The sequence below is a fragment of the Cebus imitator genome, unplaced genomic scaffold (genome assembly GCF_001604975.1).
Source record: "Cebus imitator isolate Cc_AM_T3 unplaced genomic scaffold, Cebus_imitator-1.0 Scaffold9, whole genome shotgun sequence".
In the NCBI taxonomy this organism is placed as follows: domain Eukaryota; kingdom Metazoa; phylum Chordata; class Mammalia; order Primates; family Cebidae; genus Cebus; species Cebus imitator.
In genome coordinates this window covers 4,723,165-4,746,554 of record NW_016107324.1, presented here as the reverse complement: position 1 = coordinate 4,746,554, position 23,390 = coordinate 4,723,165, and the positions used below count along the sequence as shown (strand labels likewise).

At 35.6% G+C, this 23,390-nt stretch overlaps 1 protein-coding gene across 4 annotated transcripts in view; it reads left to right on the top strand.

Annotated features, from left to right (window-relative positions):
- The window catches only part of CUNH8orf34 (chromosome unknown C8orf34 homolog), a 440,182-nt gene that overhangs the window by 392,178 nt on the left and 24,614 nt on the right, over positions 1-23,390 (top strand). For all 4 annotated transcript variants that reach the window (XM_017544836.2, XM_017544823.2, XM_017544830.2 and 1 more), the window contains 2 exons: positions 5,945-5,995; positions 18,484-18,577. In XM_017544836.2, coding sequence (XP_017400325.1) covers positions 5,945-5,995; positions 18,484-18,577 — 145 coding nt within the window. The remainder of the gene's footprint in view (positions 1-5,944; positions 5,996-18,483; positions 18,578-23,390) is intronic.

Below are 23,390 nucleotides of genomic sequence, written 5' to 3'. Positions count from 1 at the left end.
AAAAGAGTTAAAGAATGAATTAACATTATTTTTGTACATAATAGTGAAATATTATTTATTGACATAATAATCAACAAATATTAGAGAACATACATGACTGATGCAATGACTAGTTCAATGTTAAATGGATCTTTCTAAAGTCAGTTGACCAATAATGTGTACTTTAGTCTATTTCTAAGTCCATGCATTCATTCTAACAGTTACATTCTCTCCTTCTGTCCGTTATCTTGTTCAACATCCACTGATAAAAGTCACCACTCTTCCAAATACGGAGCCCCTTTTTCCTGGCTTTGCCCTCCCACTTTTTCACATTGTAGTGAAGGAAAGGGAAAAATTGTAATGCCTTTTTTTTTTCAGCTAATAGTCACTTTTCAGAAAATAGGAAAGAACACTAAAATGCCTGAAGTCATTTAAAATTTAACATTCTTAGTGTTAATTTGTAGTCCTTAGTCACACAGTTGCTCCTTCGTATTTTCATCCTTTTAAGGGCAAGGCATTAACCACTAAAAGAACTGTTTAACATAAAAAACTTGGAAAAAATGATATTGCAGAATGAATCATAGCATTTTATCTTCAAATGCCATTGTGTTTTTGTCCTTAGCAATGCTGAAGTTATCAAGTATCTACTGGTTAAAGGTGTCAGTTTCAGAGAACGGTGGTCTTCATTGATGCTATATTTATTCCGAAGACTGTGAGCAAATTTTCAAAAATATTGTAAACAATATGAAAAGCCATTGGGGGTAACTAAACAGAAACAGCATCTGGCATATATATATAGGTCTGAAAACAAGCATAACAGTTTATTTGATACATCAATAATTCAGACTTGAGCTTTCCAAAAATTTTTGAGTTTCTAAATCATTGTACCTAATTTTTTCATTAATTGGAAATAAATCACTGCCTGTTCTTTTGGACATGAATAGTAGTTTCTGCCTATAGAGGTTGTTGAGTTCAAAATCCTGAATTTCGATCTCTTCGTCATCTGTCATAATTTGGTAACTCTGTGTAACAATGCAGTTAGAAAACACAACATGTGACCATCGTGTTAGCAGCTGCATTACAGGAGATTATAGTATGAAGCTAGGAAGTGATATATGATGTTGATATCTCTCTATCTGAAAATACAGCATACATTTTAGTGCGTGGTATAATTGGTGCTCTTCGTTGTAATGCTTGTGATTTCACATATTTCCACTGTTGTGTCTGGGCCCTTACCCCAAATTTTCCTTCTTCCTAATATGCGTCTTCCTCTGTAAGCAGTTCCTTTATCTGGACTAATGACTAAGACTTCAGGACTAAACAATTACAACAACAACAAAACAACAACAAATATATATATATAAATATATATTGTTCAGGCACCACTCTTTCTACTTTGTCTCCTTCATCACATGTGTGCAGAGGCTACAACCTCTATAGGCACAAACTACTATTCATGTCCAAAAGATCAGGCAGTGATTTATTTCCAATTAATGAAAAAATTAGGTACAATGATTTAGAAACTCAAAAATTTTTGGAAAGCTCAAGTCTGAATTATTGATGTATCAAATAAATTGTTATGTTTGTTTTCAGACCTATATATATATATGCCAGATGCTGTTTCTGTTTACTTGCCCCCATGGGAGTGCTAATTACATGATTGTTAAAAAAAAATGAAAGATGAGATGCTTTTCATCTTACTTTTTCCCACAGTATCTTGATATTACTGGTAGCAAATAACTTTTGCTTTGTATTCTAATCACTTGTACATGTTTTTTCAAGTAAACTTTTTATAGTAGTAATTAACTCTTGTTCAGCTCTTTGTCCCAACACCTAACACAGTATATGGCACACAAGTACTTAATAAATACCTGTAGAAAAAAATGATGGGTGAAGTTTTATGGGTCCCTTGGGTTCAGAAATGCCCTGGCCATTTATATCCAGCTCCCATTTTTCTATGGGTTCCATATACCTCAGGTAGTTCTTAAGAGGCTGCTCTGTAGGTTAGAATTATTATTTCATTTCCTTGGGAAAAGATGAGAAGAAAAATTATGCTGGTAGAGGTAGGGTTCTCATGGAATTTTTTAAAGAAAATTAACTTCAGAGGTCTTAGACTTATAACGTTTGTGAATAAATGTACCTGACACACAAGTGCCGGTCTGTTTGCATTTTGTCTAAGGATTAGTAAAAGATAAGCAGAAAATACTTATTGATTGAAATAAAAGAAGCATGGTATAACAATGGCAATGGATTGAGGACAGCGTGGGTCTAGTCCCCCCTCACTCTACGATTTTCCATCTCACTGAGAATGTTTCCTTAACTATAAAATAACCAGAGGAATGACAAGAGCCTGATTTCTGACAGCCATCATCCCACGCCATATGTAAAGCAGTAATCACATCAGCCTCTTTGTCCCCTTTTCTCTGAGTTTACAACATACTAATATTTTCTAATTTTCCTTAAACACTTATCTCGACAATGGCTATATTAAATATTTACAATAAGTGAAACCACATTTCAGGAAATATCTTTTCTTGTTTCTTTTTTTTCGAAGACATAATTTCCATGTGTTCTTTCCTTTTCCTCCTTCACACACCCCTGCCTGCCTCTCCTTGTATCCTCTCCCCTCTTTTTCAAGGGAAATTGCATTATGGCATTTTTCATTCATTACCAAAATGTTATGTTGTTAGAATGTCTTGATATTTAAAATGTCAATTCTTTAAAATTAAGAAAAGGACAACAGAAACTGATAGCTTTGTGCTTTGAAGGGGATTTTATTTCATCAGCACTCCCAGCAGGACGAAGGAGGGAATGCTGGCATTTCACTGGTCTGGTGTTGGAAATGGGAAACCTGAGGTAGATGTATTGGATCAAGCCTCTTGACTGGGGCCATCTCTTCTGATCCTATGAATCAGAGATCCTGATGCCTTATTCTTTCTTTTGTCCACTTGGCCTTGTACCACACTTGCATTCTTCAAAGTGTTAGTTTCCTCTGTATTTTCCTCCAAGACTCTTTATTTTTGTTTTTCTTTTGCGACGGAGTCTTGCTCCATCGCCCAGGCTGGAGTGCAGTGGTGCAATCTCAGCTCACTGCAACTTCCACCTCCCAAGGTTCAAACAATTCTCATGCCTCAGCCTCCCAAGTAGGTGGGATTATAGGCACACCACCATGCCTGGCTAATTTTTGTATTTTTAGTAGAGATGGGGTATCACCATATTGGCCAGGCTGGTCTCGAACTCTTGACCTCAAGTGATTTGCCCGCCTCAGCCTCCCAAAGTGCTGGGATTACAGGCATGAACCACTGCACCAGCCCCTCAGAGTCTCTTACTTTATGTTCCTCATTCATTGGTGTCACCCATTTCGTGAATGGCAGTACAACAAACTCTGGTTGTATGGCCCTTGAAACAAATGGTGTTGTGTAGGTTCCTCCTTTCCTGTGGTGTAGATATGACACTGACGCTAAGGAAAGATGCAAGGCTGTCAAGAAGCTTGCTTTGTTTATATTCGATCATTAACAAAACCCACAGTCATCACCAAGTCTTAGCAGAAGACTGCAAATGTCTAGACAAATGAGAAAAAACATACACTCCAGCTGCAAGGAAACACATTGCCTTCTTTAGTGAGCTCCCCGAAACTGCTCTCCACCATCCTCTCACTGTTAGCCCTCAAATGTGCAGAGGCCAGCCAGGCAAGCCTCCCACACTGGCTGCTCCAGAAAGCACAACTGTAACTTGGAGCAATATGCCACACTGTCCTCTTACCCGTAACCACCCAGGCAAATGAGAAAGGATGGTTAGTACACAAAGGGCTGGTTCTGTCGTGGAAGAGCTATGTGGGAACAGCCCATAGCACTCCCAGATTAGTTGTCTGAATGAGGGGGAGACAGTGTGGCAAGTTTGCCTCTAAGAAACAGTTTATCTGAAGTAAGTTCTTAGCTTTCTCTGCATGCTTCAACTTAATATTCCTCACAGTTGGAGGGATTTATATGAACTTAATTTTTCCCAAAACTTCATGCTTTAAACAAATAGAACTATCTCATCTCTTTCACTATCTTATCTACTGAAAATCCTGCAAGCTTGGAAGCATTTAGAAACATTTAAACTCTGGCATATTAATGTTTTGTTAGTGGAAATGTGATTTAGAAAGAAATATTACCACCTTTGTGATTTAACCTGTGATTTCTAGGGTGTGGGGATTACCAGCATTTTATTTCTGGCTCAATTTTTGTTTTGACGTGAGCATGCCTCCTCTTCTCTTCCCCAACTGCTTGCAAGAATACATCACAATTTTTTAAAAAATTAAAATGAATTTAATTATGTATGTTTTAAATTGTTGTATTTCAGTGACATAGATGAGTGTTAGACTAGGCTGGGAGCGGTGGCTCACACCTGTAATTCCAGAACCTTGGGAGGCCAAGGCAGGCAGATTACCTGAAGTAAGGAGTTCAAGACCACCCTGGCCAACGTGATGAAACCCTGTCTCCACTAAAAAAATAAAATAAATTAGCTGGGCATAGTGGTGCATGTCTGTAGTCCTAGTTACTTGGGAGCCTGAGGAAGGAGAATCACTTGAACCCAGAGGCAGAGGTTGCAGTGAGCCCAGAAAAAAAAAAAAGAGTGTTGGACAAGAATCCTGTCCAAGCAATTCTTTCACTTGCTCCTTGACTTAGGGCACGTCACTCTACCCCTCTTGGCTTCAATTTCCCTAAGTATCAAATTTGCCTGAGACTGTCTTGGCCTCAATGAGATAATATGTGTGTTGGTCTTTGGAATGTTAAAAAGATTCTGTTGAAACAAGTGTAAGCTTTTAGCACATTTATTTATCTTTTAAACGCATATGGTGCCCTAGAATTTATCATTTCATGATATTTCAGAATTTGTTTTCAAATGTCTCTCATCATGGAGTATAAAAAGGTATAACTTATCCAAAACACCAAGTTGTTTGACAATTTTGACCACCAATGTTTAGATGAGTTTGGGATATATGTTTAATTTGATTTTATAAATTTCAATGATTTGAATCTGTGATTACTAGTGCTTAGTGAAGTGATAGCAAAGACACAAATGAAAGAGAATTTACTAATTACGTACTAATAAGTTAAGAAAGACTTACTGTAAAGACTAGATATAAAGGTCAATGGTCTGTCCTCTATCTAAAAAAATATTTTAAAGTCTATGTATTAGGTCTTTACACAAATTTATAGATACAGAATCTGTGACTTCTTTTCTTAATCTAATTATAAGACTATATTTATAACATTAATAACAAAAAATATTATTCAATTTGTTTAGCATTCTGTTCCAACATTTAGTTAGTTACTCTAGCTGCTCATTTGTTAGCATGAATTAAGATCAACATGAGATCATGTTTTATGCAGGGACATGGATGGAGCTGGAAGCCATTATCCTCAGCAAACTAACACAAGAACAGAAAACCAAACATGACATGTTCTCATTTATAAGTAAGAACTGAGCAATGAAAACACATGGAACTAGGGAGGGGAATAACAGACACTGGAACCTGTTAGGGGGGCGGAGGGCAGAAGAGCATCAGGATAAATAGCTAATGCATGCAAGTCTTAATACATAGGTGTTCGGTTGATAGGTACAGCAAACCATCACAGCTTACGTTTACCTATGTAACAAACCTGCAGGTCCTACACATGTATTCTGAAACTTAAAATAAAATAAAATATATTTTAAAAAGATCCACTTGAAAAACATATTGCTGTTTTTCAAAATATATTTTAAAAGGATCCACTTGATATATTGTTGTTTTGCAAAAAATCTTATCTTTTTCAAAGAGTAAGAAGTTGGCAAACTAACAATTCCACAAATATCAACTGAGAAGGTGGGAGAATAGCAAATCTTTGGTGTTGCTTTCAGATCTCACTCTCCATGATTCTTTCATTCTTTTTCTCTCCTTCTCCTGACCTTTTCAACTTCTTTTCCTCTTTACCACTAGGGAGAAGCCTCAAGTGGAGGAGGATACTCACTGAAAAACTACATGGAAGAAGTGAGTTTTAAGGCTGTCTTCTAATATAGTCTGAAATCAGTCTATGATACAGGATGAAGCACTCATTTGGGCTTTCTCCATCTACCTGTAGGGTTTCTAGTCTGTATGTTTTCAATGGTCATGTCCACAAAAAAAAAAAGATAATAAGTAGTATGTTAGCAAAATAGTTTTTGGTCCTCATTGGTAGAGAGATACTGCATATCATTGCAGTGATCCTGAACATGAAGGTAAAACTGCACAAACCTGGTACTAATATATATTTTCATATACAAACATTTGTTGATATCCAAATAAATGAGAATCATATGGTTTACATGGGTGTGTGCACAAAAAAAAGACACAACCATTGTTCTTTTTAAAAGAACAACGTATACCAGGTATGCATCCATTCATGGACAAGTGGTCATCAGGGATGATATTCATGCATGCCATTATGCAAAGGGCTATCCCAACGACTAAATATATGGTAGATTTCACTTGGAAACTTTTTCGACTTCTGGATTTATTATTTTTGGAGATATCCAAGGGTGTTCTGTGTCACAGAACTTTGGACTGATGGCAAATTATTTGGGAACTCTCAGAGAAACAAGTGGGCATACTCCATAAAACTTGGTCTGAAGCCAGACCACCAAGGCCACTAAATTAGCTATCCGAATCCACTGCGGGTGGAAGGAACAGTTTTGTGGTACCACACAGCACATAGGTACTACAAATTTAATTTGAATATAACTTCTCCACAGGACAGAATCTATTTCTCAAAAAATTCTTACATGTGTGAATCTATTTAAAAGCATTCTAAGTGTCCCCCTGAATGTGCTATGTAGTCTAGGCCATTTATTCAGAACAGTGTACCCATACTTGAACTCTCACTTGCTTTCAAGTATCACTTGGAGAGGAAAATCAGAGTGCTTAGCACCCCTTTAAGGCTCTAACATCTCTGGTTTGCATACTTATTTGAACCTGGTTATAGCTTTGCTAAAGGCACATGGAGAAGGAATAACAAAAGGAAAGAAAAAATGTAAATTAGTATGGAAAGCTATAAAGAGATTTCCCAAGAAATAAAAAACGGAAGTACCATATAATCCAGCAATCCCACTGCTAGGTATATACCCAAAAGAAACGAAGTCAATATTGAAGGGGTATCTGCATTCCCATGTTTATTGTGGCGCTATTCACAATAGCCAAATTTGAAATCAACCTAAGTGCCCATTAATTGATGAATGGAAAAGAAACTGTGGTTTAGATACACAATGGAATATTATTCAACCATAAAAAAAGAATGAAATCCTGTCATTTGCAGCAACATGGATGGAACTGGAACAGGTCATTATCTGAAGTGAAATAAGCCAAGTAAGGAAAGACAAATGTTGCATGTTCTCATTTACATGTGGAAACTAAAAAAGTGGATCTTGTGAAGATGGAGAGTAGATTGGTGGTTACCAGAAGCCTGGAAGGGTAGTGTGGAGGGAAGGATGAAGAAAGGTTGATGAATGTGTATAAACATACAATATAATAGAAGAAATAAGACCTAGTGTTAGTTAAGTAGGCTGCTATAATTTATAATAATCTATTGTATATTTCAAAATAGGTAGAAGAAAATATTTTGAAAGTTTCTAGCATAAAGAGCTGGCAAATATTTAAGGTGAAGGATATCCCAATTACACTACAATGATCTTTATAAATTATATGAATTCCATATATATATATATATATATATATATATATATATATATATATATATATATATGGTCTATCAATTAAAAATTAAGAAAAAGCCTAAAAAAAGGAAGATACTATATAGATTTTCCAAGTTTAGATTAGAAAAGTCAAAATATATGGGGCAAAAAAATTGGAGGGTTGGAACACTAATTCTAAATTTCAATTTAATAAAATTGATGCAGAAATTGAGTGGAATACATTAAAAAAATTAATGTTGTCCAAGAGGAGGAAGAGACAATGTTCAAGGTGTACAACAATAAAGCTGCATAAGAGGATTTTGCGGTTGCCCAAGCTCTTGGTTCAGCATTCCTCATTTAACAGTGGATCTATGGGTGATGGGCCACCTCCACAAGAGTGATGCTTGATGCGTCTTGTAATATGTCCTGTCTAGGTCTAATCCCATGTTCCTTCCTGGAAAGTACTGAGGTGCTAGACCAAGACATGGGCTGCCTACTGATGATAGAACTTTAGAATAAGTCTTCTAATTTTGTAGTTCTTATCCAAGAAAAATAGGATTATTTTCTCCATAAAAACCAATGTTCAATGTAAATGTACATGTTGTACACAAATGTAAATGCTCAAAGTGGCAAGAAGGTTGAGAATTTGTGCCTTTTCACTTAAAGTACTTAAAGGCTATTATTCCTCAGCCTGTGGTCCTCTGACTACACTGCCATCATCAGGGGTCTTGTAAGAAATACAAAATCTTGGGGCTCAGCCCAGACCCAAATAATCAAAATCGGCATCCTAACATGATCTCCATTTGATTCATAAGCATCTTAAGTGCCAAGAATCTCTGCTGGAAGTGTCTTTTCCAACTTTCTTTCTAGGGAGTAACTGCATGCATCATAAAAAAATCCTAATTTTGCTTAAAATTTCCAATTTCATATAAAATACGTAAAGAGAAAACTTTTAGTTATAGGTTTATGTCTTGCTTATTCATCTACTCTCAAGAATAACTTTTTGTCTGAAATAAAATATATAAAATCTTTCCAGCTTATGTGATCCATTACTGACTTTCAGTTTGAGTTTTGTAAAACATGTGAACTATCTTTCTTAGGGGTTCAGTATTATATCGTATTTTCATTTATTATTGGCTTATACTTAGATTTTAGCTCTTTCTTTCTTTTTTCGTTTTTTGAAACAAAGTTTTGCTCTTGTTGCCCAGGCTGGAGCACAATGGTGCGATCTCAGCTCACTACAGCTTCCACCTCCTGGGTTCAAGCAATTCTCCTGCCTTAGCTTCTTGAGTAGCTGGGATCACAGGCGTGCGTCACCACACCTGGCTAATTTTGTATTTTTAGTAGGACAGAATTTCTTCATGTTGTTCATGCTAGTCTTGAACTTCCGACCTCAGGTTATCAGCCCACCTAGGCCTCCCAAAGTGCTGGGATTACAAGCATGAGCCACTGGGCCCGGCTAATTTTAGATCTTTCTGAAGCCAACAGATGACCGTTCTTTACAGTAAAACTGCAAGGTCCTAATTAGGAAACCATTAAGTTATTAACTTAGTTGCCTTTTCTCACAGAGAGTCCATTTATTTATTAGAAAGTATGTATGTACTTAAACTCTTCTCCATTGAGAACATGTTTAGAATGTGAGCCAGAAAATGAGAGTCTTGTTTTTTCTCACTTAGGCTTTTATTTCACTTTTTTTTCTTCATGTTAGTAGAATCGGCAAACAAATAAAAACGGTATTTATAAATGTTAGAAGCATTGAAGCTAAAAGTGAGCTAGCAAACATTTACTTTTATTTAGTACACAATAAAGCTCAAATAAACCATAGTGTTTATATTTTTAATATACTTAACATTTCTTACTAAAGTTTGAACAGCTCTTTGCAGATCAAAGTCTCTTTTCTTCATCTAGTTTTATAATGAGACAGAATCATAACCGCATGAAATTAGACAATTTTGTTTAGATCTGAATGAAAACTACAGAGATGATGTGGTCTTCTCTAAGAGTAAAGCTAAAATGGAGATTTTATTCTACATTTTCTATTTTTAATGTATTTTTTGGCTAAGATTTGTAGTTTCGACCAAATAAAAAATGAAATATTTTGTAATTGCCGACATTTCTTTGTCCTCAAAATAGCTCTGATAATTAAATTTTTAAAAATATGACATGCTCTTTACAACTAAGATACTTGATAACTCAAGGTGGGAATAATTTTACTCATAGAAATCAGTTTTTGGATCATATTAACATTCATTTTAAAACTGTATAATTTAAAATAGCTTATCAAATTCAAGTACTTCCAAATCTTGATTATCATAATTTTTTGTATAGAAGTTAATCCATTTAAAATATCACATTACTAGGACAAGGCTGATGGTTCATGCCTGAAATCTTAGAATTTTGGAAAGTCGAGGCAGGAAGATTGCTAGAGGCCAGGAATTCAAAACTAGCCTGGGCAACATAGTGAAACTCTGTCTCTAAAAAAATAAAAAAACTTGCCAAGCATAGTGACAAACACCTATAGTCTCAGTTCTTCAGGAGGCTGAGGCAGGAGGATTGATTGAGCCCAGGAGTTTGAGGCTGCATTGAGCTATGATCTTACCACTGTACTCCAGCCTGGGTGGTAGGTTAAGATCCTGTCTCTGAAACCACGCACACACACACACACACACACACACACACACACACACACACACACACACGAATAATTGGGACGCAGCATAGTATACTGGTTAAAAATCTCCTAATCATTAGTGAAATGTAGTAATTTAAATATATATGCATCAAGTAAGTATTGTCAATTTAAATGATTAAGAAGCCATACAGAACTAGACTGAAATCAGTGATTTCATTTGAGGCTCCTCACACCCTTAGGAAGTTAGTTGGTGAGGGCCAGAAGGCAACATGCATGGGAGTATGAACTTACTGACAGTGTGGCAGCTTCACAATCTCTCAGGGTGTCAGACAGAATTAAAAGCACTTGCACCACACAGGTCTTTTCAAATCTGTTGAGGCTGGATTTGCCAGATATGTCATCTGAACCAGAAAGGGGGTCAATTTTACACAACCATGTATCCTAGAATCACTTTGCATGCCAGTGTTGGCCTGCTTGTCTTGTTTCTCCTTGTGATCTGTGACATAAAGAAATTTCAATTCTACTTCTGATGGAGAGTGTATGACATTATATCCCTTATAATCAATAAGAGAAAATTTACTTTTTATCATTCATAAAGGTTTACTTTAAAAAAATTCAAATAATTATTATTAACTATCATAGTTTCATTTCACTTAAAAAACTAGAAACAAGGATCTTTCTTCAATAAAATCCTATTTTGTCATTTACATTCATTAAGAACACAGACATGCTAAATCATAATTTTTCTAAAAAGTTGTAATCATGGCACTCATACAGATATAAGATGAATACATGCCAAAGATTTATTTAACTGATAAATGAATGAGAGAACAAGTAAAGTTCAAAGAAGAATTCAACCCTTACTTACATAGTCATAAAGGAATGCTGAAATGACATTATAAATAGATAGAAAAACTGGCAAATTTAATCACTATCTGTAGGATAACAATCTGTTGCATTCCAACTTGCACTTATATGGAAAAGAAGCATTTGCACAGCTATCATTTTCTACAAATTCCATAGTTGTAAAATAGCTAAAGTCAGTGAAAGTCCCAGAGTTTCTGTAAAATCAGATAACTGGAAGGGCGTGCTCAAAAAATGACTCGTTTTACATTGACAAACCCAATTATCTTTTGTTTTTTTTTTTCCTAAGTCTTTTACAAATTCATACTACAATTTCCTTGGAAAGAAAAGCCACCAAGTGGAATGAGTTGAAGAAGAAGATGAAGTACAACCCAATGTACAGTGTAGGATAGCAAATTAGTCGTGTAAAATTATTTAAGTATTTTGCGTTTACTTTGTAATGTTTTTCACAACCTACCATATTTTTCTGTTATTATTCCCACTCTCTTCTTTTCCCAGATCCTATTAATTTACAGTAATAGCTCCTGATCTTAACTAATTTTTACAATTCCCAAAAATAAATGGGCTCATAAGTATAATTCACTTAAAAATTGTAGATTTCGGACCAGTTCATGCCTGTAATCCTTGGGAGGCTGATGTGGGCAGATTGCTTGAGTCCAGGAGGTGGAGATCAGAATGGGCAACATGGTGAAAGCCTGTCTCTAAACACACACACACACACACACACACACACACACACACACACGCCATATGGATTTCAGTCTGATAGTATGAACCATTTCATTAACAAATGCAAAATGAAAGTTATTTACAAACTTTACAAATTTAGCTGTATACGTTATATAAAGGGAATTTCATTTTAATGGAAATGATTTCTAATGTAAGGATTAATTCTTTGTCAGTGGAAGCAGTCCATTAAATGTCTCCAGAGTGGAGTGTGACTTTGTTTTGTTTTATAAGTACTATGCTAACAGGGAACCTTATTTTATAGGGATTCCATGGTTATAGAAGTAAAATTGAAGTGATTAAACTATCTTGAAAGACAGAAACTGATGTTTTGTGCATTATTGACATTCTTATACCAAATGAAAAGAAATACTTAGTTGATTCAGAATTAAAGTAGCCAAAATGGTAGAAGTTTGAACAAAGGAGCTATTTTTTTTTCTTGAAATACACTGAACTTTCAGTCCACATATGATAAATTACTGATTGGTTGCATTTAGAAGATCTAAAAATAAGCTGTTCATGTGGATCAACAATGCTGCTCAAGTTTGTAGAGCTCGTATTATGCTAGCAGATAGAATGATATATTGATTCAGAGCTAGCAACCATTTTCCATGTGATAAATATCACTATTCCCACCATTCCTAGTCCCTGTACATTTGCTATAATTATGGTGAAAATGTTTTAGAAAAAGAATTAATAGCATTTCTTCTAAAAGTAACACAAAGTTGCTCTTGGGAATATGAAAAAGTATGTACTGCACTCAGATACAGTTTCGTATTCTTGTGGAAAATGTATGTTTGAATAAGTTGGCAAAGAGGAACATGTCAGCTCTTGTATTTAAAAATGTTCAAGATATTAGCTCCTTGACCCCATCAAAAAGAATTATATGAGCCTTATGGGCCAAGCTTTAGACATACATACTGCTGCCTGTTGGCACTGATAAAGTGAACAGGTGCGTTATATTACTAGCTCTATTCCAGGGAAAACCAAAGTAAAACATTTAAATCATCTATTAATGGCAATATTTGTACTATCTTTATGATTCCAATAATTCAATATTTTAAAGTTCTTCCCAAACTAGGTATTTACCAAGCTAATTTTCCATTCGTACTTCATGCAATTTGCAGTAAATAGAGAATAGCTGAATGCTGCTTATCTGTTCAGAAACAAAGCCATTAAAACCACAAAACAATCAGTAGTATTGCTTAATATTCTGAACTATCGTGGGAAAATAATAACACAATTGACTTATGAGTCATATCTTTTTTGTGAAAACAAATTTTAATATTTCAATAAAAATGCTAAGTAACCAAAGTATTTTTAAATTAAAAACATTTTTTTCATGATCACTTTAAATTTTTCTCTTTTAGGGGAGTTACTTCAGCAATTTCATTTCCCCTTACATATCCAAAATGTCTATTTTTCATATTTCTTCTTTGAACATCAGAGACTGTGTTCTGTTTTTTAAAAACTGCAGCAATGTGATTTTCCTTTTTGTTACGTAAACATTTCTGGAATTTTACTTCTGCTATCTTCTATATGGTTATGGAGTTTTAAATCTATAATTTTTTACATTTATGCTATTTTTTTGGTATAGCTCTGCAAGACCAAATTTCATAATAATTTTTTTAAAAGCAAGTTAAATCCTTACAATAAACACTCATTTATACCTAAATGGTATATTCCAGATTTAATATCTTTTTTTTTTTTTTTTTTTGCTGGACTTTCTCTGCAATAGTCCATCATGTGCCTCTCGCATTCTACTATCTCAGGTAACCCAGACCTAGATAGACACTACCTATGAAGTACAAGAGATCACCTAATCCAGTAACTATCCCATTCTAACCCAAGAGAAAATTTAACATGCCTTAGATTCACCAGGATAAAAAGCTGTGCCTTCTGACCACTGGGCAATGAGTTTCCACTGTGAAGTCCATCTCTCATATGACAGGAATTTAAGTTTTAATCCAATTAACAGATCATTTTCAAGAGCTGCTGGTGCTAAGAACCTGGTGCTTTTATTTTTAAAATGAAAATCACTTTTGAGGCTGGGCGTGGTGGCTCACACCTGTAATCCCAGCATTTTGGGAGGCAGAGGCAGGAGGATGGCTTAAGCCCAGGAGTTGAAGACCAGTCTGGGCAACAAAGAGAGACCCTGTCTCTAAAAGGAGTTAAAGAGAAAACTTTCATGGTGGCACGTGCCTGTAGACCCAGCATGTGCTGCGACTCTCCGAGTCCTGAGAGGGAAGAACGGGTTGAGCCCAGGAGGTCAAGGCTGCAGTGAGCCTTGTTTGTGTCCCTGCACTCCAGCCTGCACAATAGTGAGACCATGTCTCAAAAACAGAAACAAAGACAAAAGAAGAAAAGAAAATTACTTTTGAGATTTGTTTTTTCTGTCTTTTGTAAAATGAAAATCTTGGGGCCCCAAAATTACTAAACTAACAGGAGAAGTCAAGCTGGGAACTGCTCAAGGAAAACCTGCCTCCCATTCTGTTCAAAGCCATCGCGTTGCTCACTGAAATAGAAGCACATCGGATTGCCTCCTTTGGAAAACCCGATCAGAAACTCTAAAGAATGCAACTATTTGTCTCTCACCTACCTGAGACCTGGAAGCCCTGTCCGTGCTTCAAGCTGGAGCTGTCCCCACTTTTCTGGAAGGAACCAATGTACTTCTAACATATGTTGATTGATATCTCATGTCTCCCAAAAGTGTATAAAACCAAGCTGTGCCCCCACCACTTTGGGCACATGTCATCAGGATTTCCTGAGGCTGTGTCATGGGTGTGCATCCTCAACCTTGGCAAAATAAACTCTCTAAATAATTTCAGATATTTGTGGTTCACACCTTACGTTGTAAACATAAACTTTTTTAGAACAGTTTTTGATGTACAGAATTATTAGATGGATAATACAGAGAGTTGCTGTACCTCTTACTGAGTTTTAACTATTACTAGTGCTTTATGTTAGTATGGGGCACTGGTCACAGTTAACAGGCCAACACTGATATGTTATTAGTAACTAAATCTGTACTGTGTGCAGCTTTGCACAGGTTTTCCCTGTCACTTTCTCTTCCATAATCGCATCCAGGATCCACCTTACATTTAGTCATTGTGTCTCCTTGGGCTTTTCTTGGTTGTGACTGTTTCTCACAATGAAGCTTTCCCTGTGTTTAAAGACCATAATCGTTTGTCAGGAGTACCCCTCAGATATTTTGCAGATTATCCCTCAGTTGATATTTGTGTGATATTTTCCTCAAAATTAGATTTGGGCTAATGCATTTTTAGGAGGAAGACTACGGAGGTAAAATCCAAAGTTCATCACATCCTGTCAAGGGTACATCCTATAATACGCTTTATTGCTGTTGACGTTGACCTTGGTCACTTGGCTGGAGATAGGGTTTGTCAGGTTTCTCCACTGTAAAGTTATTTTTATTCTTTTCCTATCCATATTGAACTATTTGAGAGAAAGTCATGAAATGCAGCCCACACTTAAAAAGTGGGAAGTTGTTCTCTACCTCCTTAAGGATGGAGAAGCTATATAAATTATTTGAAATGCTTCTGTATACATATTTGTGTATTTTCATTGATTCATTTATTTATTTAACATTTATTTTTATCTATATGGACTTAAAGATATTTATTGCATATTGTAGATAATGACCCAATACTGCCTTATTTATTTTGCTGCTCAAATTGTTCTAGCTTTGGCTACTGACAGCTTATCTTTTTGACATACTTCCATCATTTTGTGTGTGTGTGTGTGTGTGTGTGTATGTGTGTGTGTGTGTGTGTGTGAGTACTTTCTCACTTTTTGGCACTACTAGATGCTCCAGCTTATCTTGTACATTTCCTCCCTCAATCCTAGGGAGCCCAATCATTTATCCAGAAACCCTGGTTCTTTCATTGGAGAATGATTTTAGAAACCAAGACTGGGGTGGTGGGTTTTGTTAATTGCTACTGAGTGTCATTGCTTCTAAGTCTTCTCAGCTGCCAGAGTAGAGAAATATATGTGTTTACAAAATATATATATATGTGCAAATATGTGTGTGTGTATATATGTATATATATTCATATATATACATATATATTCATATATATTCATATATATACATATATATTCATATATATATTCATATATATATTCATATATATACATATATATATTCATATATATATATTCATATAGATAAATATATATATATATATGAATATGAGCCAGGCATGGTTGCTCACACCTGTAATCTCAGCTACTTGGGAGGCTGAGGTGGGAGGATCACTTAGGTCCTGGAGGTTGAGGCTACAGTGAGTCATTATCTCACAACTATACTCCAGCCTAGGCAACAAAGTAAGACTTTGTCTCAAAAAAAAAAAGAAATAAATTAATAAACAGAAATATATATCAACATTTCTGTATGTAGCCTTCTGTATACATAGTAAGGTAAACATGAGTTCATACTGATGTCTTCAACTTTAATACATTACGCATGGATTATTCTAGCCTCTCTCCCCAGCTTATCGGTAAATTGCCACATCAGCAGTGAGAAACCTGGCTCCCATCATGCATTTACTTTACTGTTCATTTCCAGAGTACATATATAGTGGTTTCAGAATTGTTAACCTGTATGCCCATGGAAAGCAAGTTTATCAACTAGAGTATAGTGCATCAGCATAGCTCCTTTAGTTTGTGATTTAACAAACTCCACTCATTTTCAAAGTTAGTTAGGTCAGCACCTTATTTCCTCCCCCTTCAGTGAGGTGGTTTTATACATCTATAGCACATTTATCTTCTTTTCTGTACATTGCCTTTCATTCTGGGATTCTCCAACTTCCTAATTGCTTTTTTTCATTTACATACATTAAAGTTTATGCTGTGGTATAAAAGTCTATGGGTTTTGACAAAGGCTTAATGTCTTGCATTTGCCATGATAATATCACACAGAATAGTTTTACTGCCCTAAAATATTCCCTGTGCTTCAAACAAGCAACCCACCCTCCACTTCCAAACTTCTGAAAATTGTGCTTTTTTGAAACTCTAGACTTGGGCTAAACGTCTCCAGAATTTGACATCAAAATGAAAGGCATGGGAGATAGACTATTTCTCCCATAAAGGAACTGTTTTAAACAAAGTGGACATTTAATGAATGGTGGTGTTACATTTCTTAAATATACGAGGGTTGTGGAACCTTATTTTTACCTTGTTATTATTTGTCTAAATAAAAATAAAGCACAGTATCTCATGTTGGAGAAAAATATAATTGAAAGAGGTAGAGATGATGAATGAATTTGAGAGATAAAGGGTGAACTGACAGATCATATTGATTTTATGTTTCTAATTTTGAAAATAGGATTGAAAACATTTTCTTGGGTCATATCTCAATAAATTTAAAGTTGTTACTTATTTTTTTCTAAATAAGAACTATCTTTCCTCTCCCTTCTCCTTCCTTTTCACCCTTCATCCTCTCCTTTCTTCTCTTCTTTACTTCCTCCTACACAAATGTTTACCCAGTAAGTCCCTATTTTGTGCAAGGCATATAATAGATGCTAGGAATGCATAGGTGAAAAAAGTTATCCATGACTTCAAGGACCTTTTTTATTACTTTTGAGGAAGGAAGAGATGAAAGTATAATCATCACATGGTAATTATTCTATTGGTGTAATAGGCACATAAAGGAATAGAGGAGTAACTCCGCCTTGGAGGATCAGGGAAGACTTCCAGTAGAAGTGAAGTGACCCCAGAGCCTTGAAGGAGGAGTATTAATGTTTAAGACAGATAAAGAAATGCAATGTAGAGCCACCAGTTAATTATAGCTGGAGTGGTCCAGGTGGGATTAAGAGACTGGTGTGATAGAACACATTAGACAAGTATGGATCATGAAGGGCTTTGAGCTTAAATCTTACCCAGGGAATCATGAATAGAGCCACTGAAAAATTATAAGCAAGGTAGTAATTACATCATATAGCATCTTTAAAAGCGTGCTCTGGCAGGTGACTGGTGGGAGAACTAGACAAGATATGAAACATGATCCTGGAAAGCTTCCCAGATGGCTATTACTACCCTCAGGGTGGGAGATAATGAGGGTCTGCTTTAGTTCAATGACAGAAGGGAAAGAGCAGCAAGGAAGTATATGAGAAATATATTAACAAACATTAGAAAGTGAGAAGGGGAAAAAGGCAGGGAAATAATACTAGAGAGCAAAATCGAAGATGTTCTGTATATCCCATTCATCTTCATTCTCATTAAAGGGAATTTGAAATCTTGATGGCAAAGAAGCACATTTTATGAAATTTTATATTGAATATTTCATAATTATGTTTCTAAGAATGAGTGTCAACACTTCCATATTGATTCATGAGGAACACAGTTCAGATATTTCTTGACTCTAAATGTTATTAAAAGAATGTAAAAAATGAGTTCAGAATTTGTAGTATGTCTGTGACATGAAAATGAATTTACAGTTCTCCTTTTTTTAATGAGGAAATTATTCTGATGGTTTTTGAAGATGCAATTCATAAAGATTGAAGCGATCACCCAAATTAATGTTCATGATATCAAAACAGAGTTAAACCTAAAATAAATTTGTTCTTTGGCAGGATGAATCCTTAAAGCAACTGCAGGTAGTTCATCAACCATGGATCTTACCAAGTGACACAGAAAGTGAAGGAGTGGAAGCAGAACAAGAGAAACGTGAGTAGACACTATTATTCATTGACAAATATCTTTCACCAGAAGGAAATCCACAATAAAGGCATTTCACTTTCATAGCAATAAACAACTTCTGTAAAAAACAAAAAACAAAAACAAAAAAAAACCCAGACTATTAGGAACCCATGTAAAGACAAGCTATTCTTTAGGTCTATGTCTTGATTTAGTAACATCTTAATTTTGGTGCAAAGACTCATAAACTAACCTTGTAAAAAAAAAAGGAATTATTCCTCCTGAAGACCAACATAGTCTGTCTGGTCGGAATATGAATCTTCTACAAAGAGTGTAGAGTTAGATCAGTAATAATTTGTAATTATTTTCAAAATTTCAAAGTATGTCAGGATCAGCTGATAATTATATATGAAATTATCCTCATTAAATGAATGTGTTTACATATGTAAACACGCTGTTCTAAGTTCACAAAACAAGTTAATATTATAAGATAAGACAAATAGACTAATAGCTTTGGTTTAAGTCACTGTCTTTAATAACGATAAGTGAATCACAATACTAATGCCATGGTTCAGTGCCTGCTCTCCAGGGTTTATTGAAATTGTAAGACATATGGGCCCAGAAATCTAGCTGAGAAATTAGTATCAAATTTTATTTATTTATTTTTACTAGTGTTAGCCCTGAGATAGGAATGACAATTGAATGTGATAATGTAGCCCTCATGATAATTGGTGTGAAATGAGAATAAATAATTCTCCTGAGCCATAACCATGAGAAATACTTATATGTTACACAGGTAGCATTATAATCATGCATCTGGGAAATCCAGGAAATGACACTTCCAGGTTAAAAGGCATTTTAAAATGTTCTATCCCACTTGCATAGCTGCAGGCTTATGTGGCCAGAGGGAGCACAGGCATGAGAGTGAATGCTCAGGTTAGAGGAGGGGGATGGAGGCCAAGGTTCACTCAGCTGTCACATTCAGAAATAGCCTGAAAAACACAGTGGTACTTTACAGATTCTATTGAAGGAAAACAGCACTCATCTTCTATAGAAAACAACTGATAAAGGCACAGAAAGTAGAATGTACTTTAAGCAAGTACAAAAGCAAAGAGTATTTTGGAAGTCCCTTAATGCAAGCAATTCTAAGTAAAATGGTCTGGAAAATATATTAGTGTGGGATACAGAGAAAAGAATCCCCAAGTCTTAGAGTATTAATAGTGGCCCAAAAGTTTTATGAAAAAAATGCAAACACACTCACATGCCTCCATCGTCCCACATATTTAAATAACATAAGCGCTCAATCTAGAGTTTGGCTGTAGTGATTTTTGTAAGGGTTATTGCCGAGTTTAGAATGAGGAAACTGAGACCAGCATAAGAAAATTAAATGCCAATTTATTTAGCTCCCGGGCGAGGTTTCATGGTCCTGGGGGAAGGGGCCAGGGAAGTTGCGCTTGACTCTTCTGGGTGTGGAGGTTTATAGGGAGTGAAGGAGTTTTGATTGGTTGTGGAGAAACCGGACGTGGTTGGGGCAAGCTGCTATTGGTAGGTAGGCGGGATTTCTGGTGAGTGGGCCACCCCGGGGAGTGGGACCTGGACGGAGCAAAATGCTATTGGATAGGTTTTGGTGGGGCTTCTTTTAAACTTTGGCAGGGTTTTCCAATGGCAGGCTAGGTGCCGGGTGCAGAGCGTGATGTCCGATGGGGAGTGGTGATGTAGTGTCCAGGCACCGAGAGGGATGAGCGTGTCTGAGCTCCTGGTGAGGCAACCAGCCTTACAATTTTCACCAAATTCTTTTGAGGCCTTCGAAAATTTCAATTTAAAAAAACCTTCAAGCACTGTGTGTGTGTACTGTATAAACACAATATAGGAAAATGGGCTAGTTTTACTGTTAGATCCTACAAGAGGTGCCCAATGTGGGCAAAACTGGTAAACAACATCCTTAGAGAATGCGGACATGTTATTATATGAGTGTGCTATATTTTATAATGAACTAAAACTTAGACAAGGAAAGAATTCATCAAAATAGCATACTATATTCCATTTCAAATTTAGACCTTTTTTCTTTTCCTTAAATCCATATATCTCCAGTCAATATTAATAGTAGAAAACATAGCCTAATCATGTAAAGGATATGCAAATTCCCAGAACTTTCTTCAGCCCTTGTCATCTAATACACATTGCCTTTCTGCATGTATTTTTACAATATTTTGGCAGTAAGTTTTAATTTTCTTCTCTTCTACTAGGGTGCAAGTTATTTGAGAGAAAGGGTCTATCCCTTTTTTTCATCTTATTGAGACACATAATAAGCCCTCAATAAATATCAGAAGAATTAGTAAATGAATGAGTAAATCAACGAATAGATTTGTTTTTTTCAACTTGTTTATCAGGACACTTAGAAATTAAAAAATAAAACAAAATAAATGACAATTATAACTATAAATAATTGTTATAAAAGTTATTTATACTTTTATTAAAATTTTAATATTGGATTTATAGTGTATCCTAGATTTTGCTAAATGGTTTATCAATCACTCTAAAGAAGGCCATTCTTAAACTTTTGTAACCGCAGACCTAGAACCAAAAATATTTGATCTCCGTAATATTGTACTGGGAGATGACCCTTGACAATGGTAAATTGCTTGAAATAAAATCAGGGTTTAAAATAATTGGGTGGTAATGGAAGTCATCTGGAGATGGAATGCTAGTTAGCATTGTAGCCAAGCTCCTAGCACAGAGATGCAAATATTTTCAAGAGTGGCTTCTATCAGCCAGGTTCTAGGATAGCATAAGTTGTAGCCACTGAAGCACTGGCACCTCCACTGAAACTTGCAGTCAACGCATATGTGGTTTGTAGAGCAGCTGGATAGATATGCATAGTTCATCTACCTCTTTCTTAGAAAGGAAATAAATGACATAAATCTTTGTAAGCCCAGTATCCGATTTAGAGTTTACAGGCTCATATCCTAGAAACTTATGAGTGAGTAAGATGACAAGTTTATCATTTCAACAACACCTGTTTCTTGACTCAGCTTTCTATAAATTATGCCTATGTAATTTTATGGAATTCTCTAATTTCCCTTTGGACAAAATCATCTTGGCAGAAAGTTTCCAAATAATGTCAGGGGTAGTGCGTTTTTTTATTGCATCATTTAAAAATAAGACTTAGCTCAAATAAATTTTTCTAAATGAACACCTTTAGAAAAGATACTGTGAACAATTAAATAGGGAGATTTATAAACTTTTTTTATAAGCAAGATAAGTAGAACCCTTGATTAAATAGATTTTTTCTTTCCTCTGCTTTTAATTAAAAAGTATAAATTCAAGTGTGAAAAAAAGTTGTGTCAGGGTGTGTTTGTTTCTAATCTCTCAGGTTATGGCCTGAAGTCACTAAACAAATCAAATTCCAAATATTTGAATCTATTAGGGTACTTGTTTAATATTCATATTCTGGGACTCTACTTTAGACTTTACTGAATCAGAATCTCTGTGATTGGGACTCTGAATTATGCATTTTTCATACTTTATCTGTTAATATTTGTTTATTCTAAAAGTTGAGAACTAGAAGAAAATGTTCAATGAATCAGAGGGTTATGTTTTTCTCATTGGCTTCATAATATTATTAAACTTTGAGTCTTCTTCTTCTAGTCTTCTTTCCTCATCTATAAATTAAGTTTGAGTATAAAACGTGAGATTGGAGAAAAAGGAAGGCTGAAATTTGAAGGAATATACATGAAGAAGACACAAAAGACAGTGCATTAGTTTGTTTTCACACTGCTATAAAGAATTACCTGAGACTGGGTAATTACAAAGAGATCTAATTGACTCACAGTTCCCCATGTCTGGGGAGGCCTCAGGAAACTTACAGTCATGGCAGAAGAAGGAGAAGCAAGTGCTTTCTTCTTAAGGTGGTAGGAGAGAAAGAGAGAGCAATGAAAGTCACACATTTTAAACCATCAGATCTCATGAGAACTCACTATCGCGAGAACAAGGGGGATATCTGCCCCCATGATCCAATTACATCCCACCAGGCCCCTTTTCTGACACATGGGGATTACAATTTGACATGAGATTTGGGTGGGGACACTGAGCCAAACAATATCAGACCGGTACTCCAGACTGTGGGGTCAATGCTTACAAAATCAAGACATAAAACGTCTAGAATCAATTTAGCTAGTACTCTCCAATTACATTTTAGATTTTTAAAAACACAAACAAACTAAAAACACACAAGCCAACAAACAAGAAATCAAAACATGCCAAACCAACAAAACAATACATGTGTCAAATAAAGAAATAATAGCCACAGTGACAGATGAAAGCTAATGCTGTCATAAAATATTAATACTCCCCACGTGGGTTTGGATCCTGGACTCTTAAGGCCTTAATGTCTGTAACAGTAGGTGATTTGGCCCTGGGTCTCCTTAAGGCAGGGAGATTGAGATGATGACACTGTATAGAGCCTGTCACCTGCAAGGGCTGCCTTAGGTATAAAAAGGGAAACAAAATACCTGTACTTTCCAGCTGTGGAACAAGCCATGAAATTTGCTATGCGTACTAGACTTTGAATGAAAAATATAAATTATGCATAGGGAATCAAACTCTCAGCTCTGTACTTTAGTTATTGGGTTCAAACTTATACTACCTGTATTGTTAGAGACCATAAATAATAATAATTGGCCAGCTTCATTAATATTCACAGGGTCCTCTCATATGGAAATGTAAGAACTGGGGCATTTTAGAATTCTCAAAGATTTAAATATCAACTCCTGCTGGAGATGAGATGTCAATCAAATTACAAACTGCATGGAAAGTTGTAGCAAAACAACAAAGTCAGCAAATG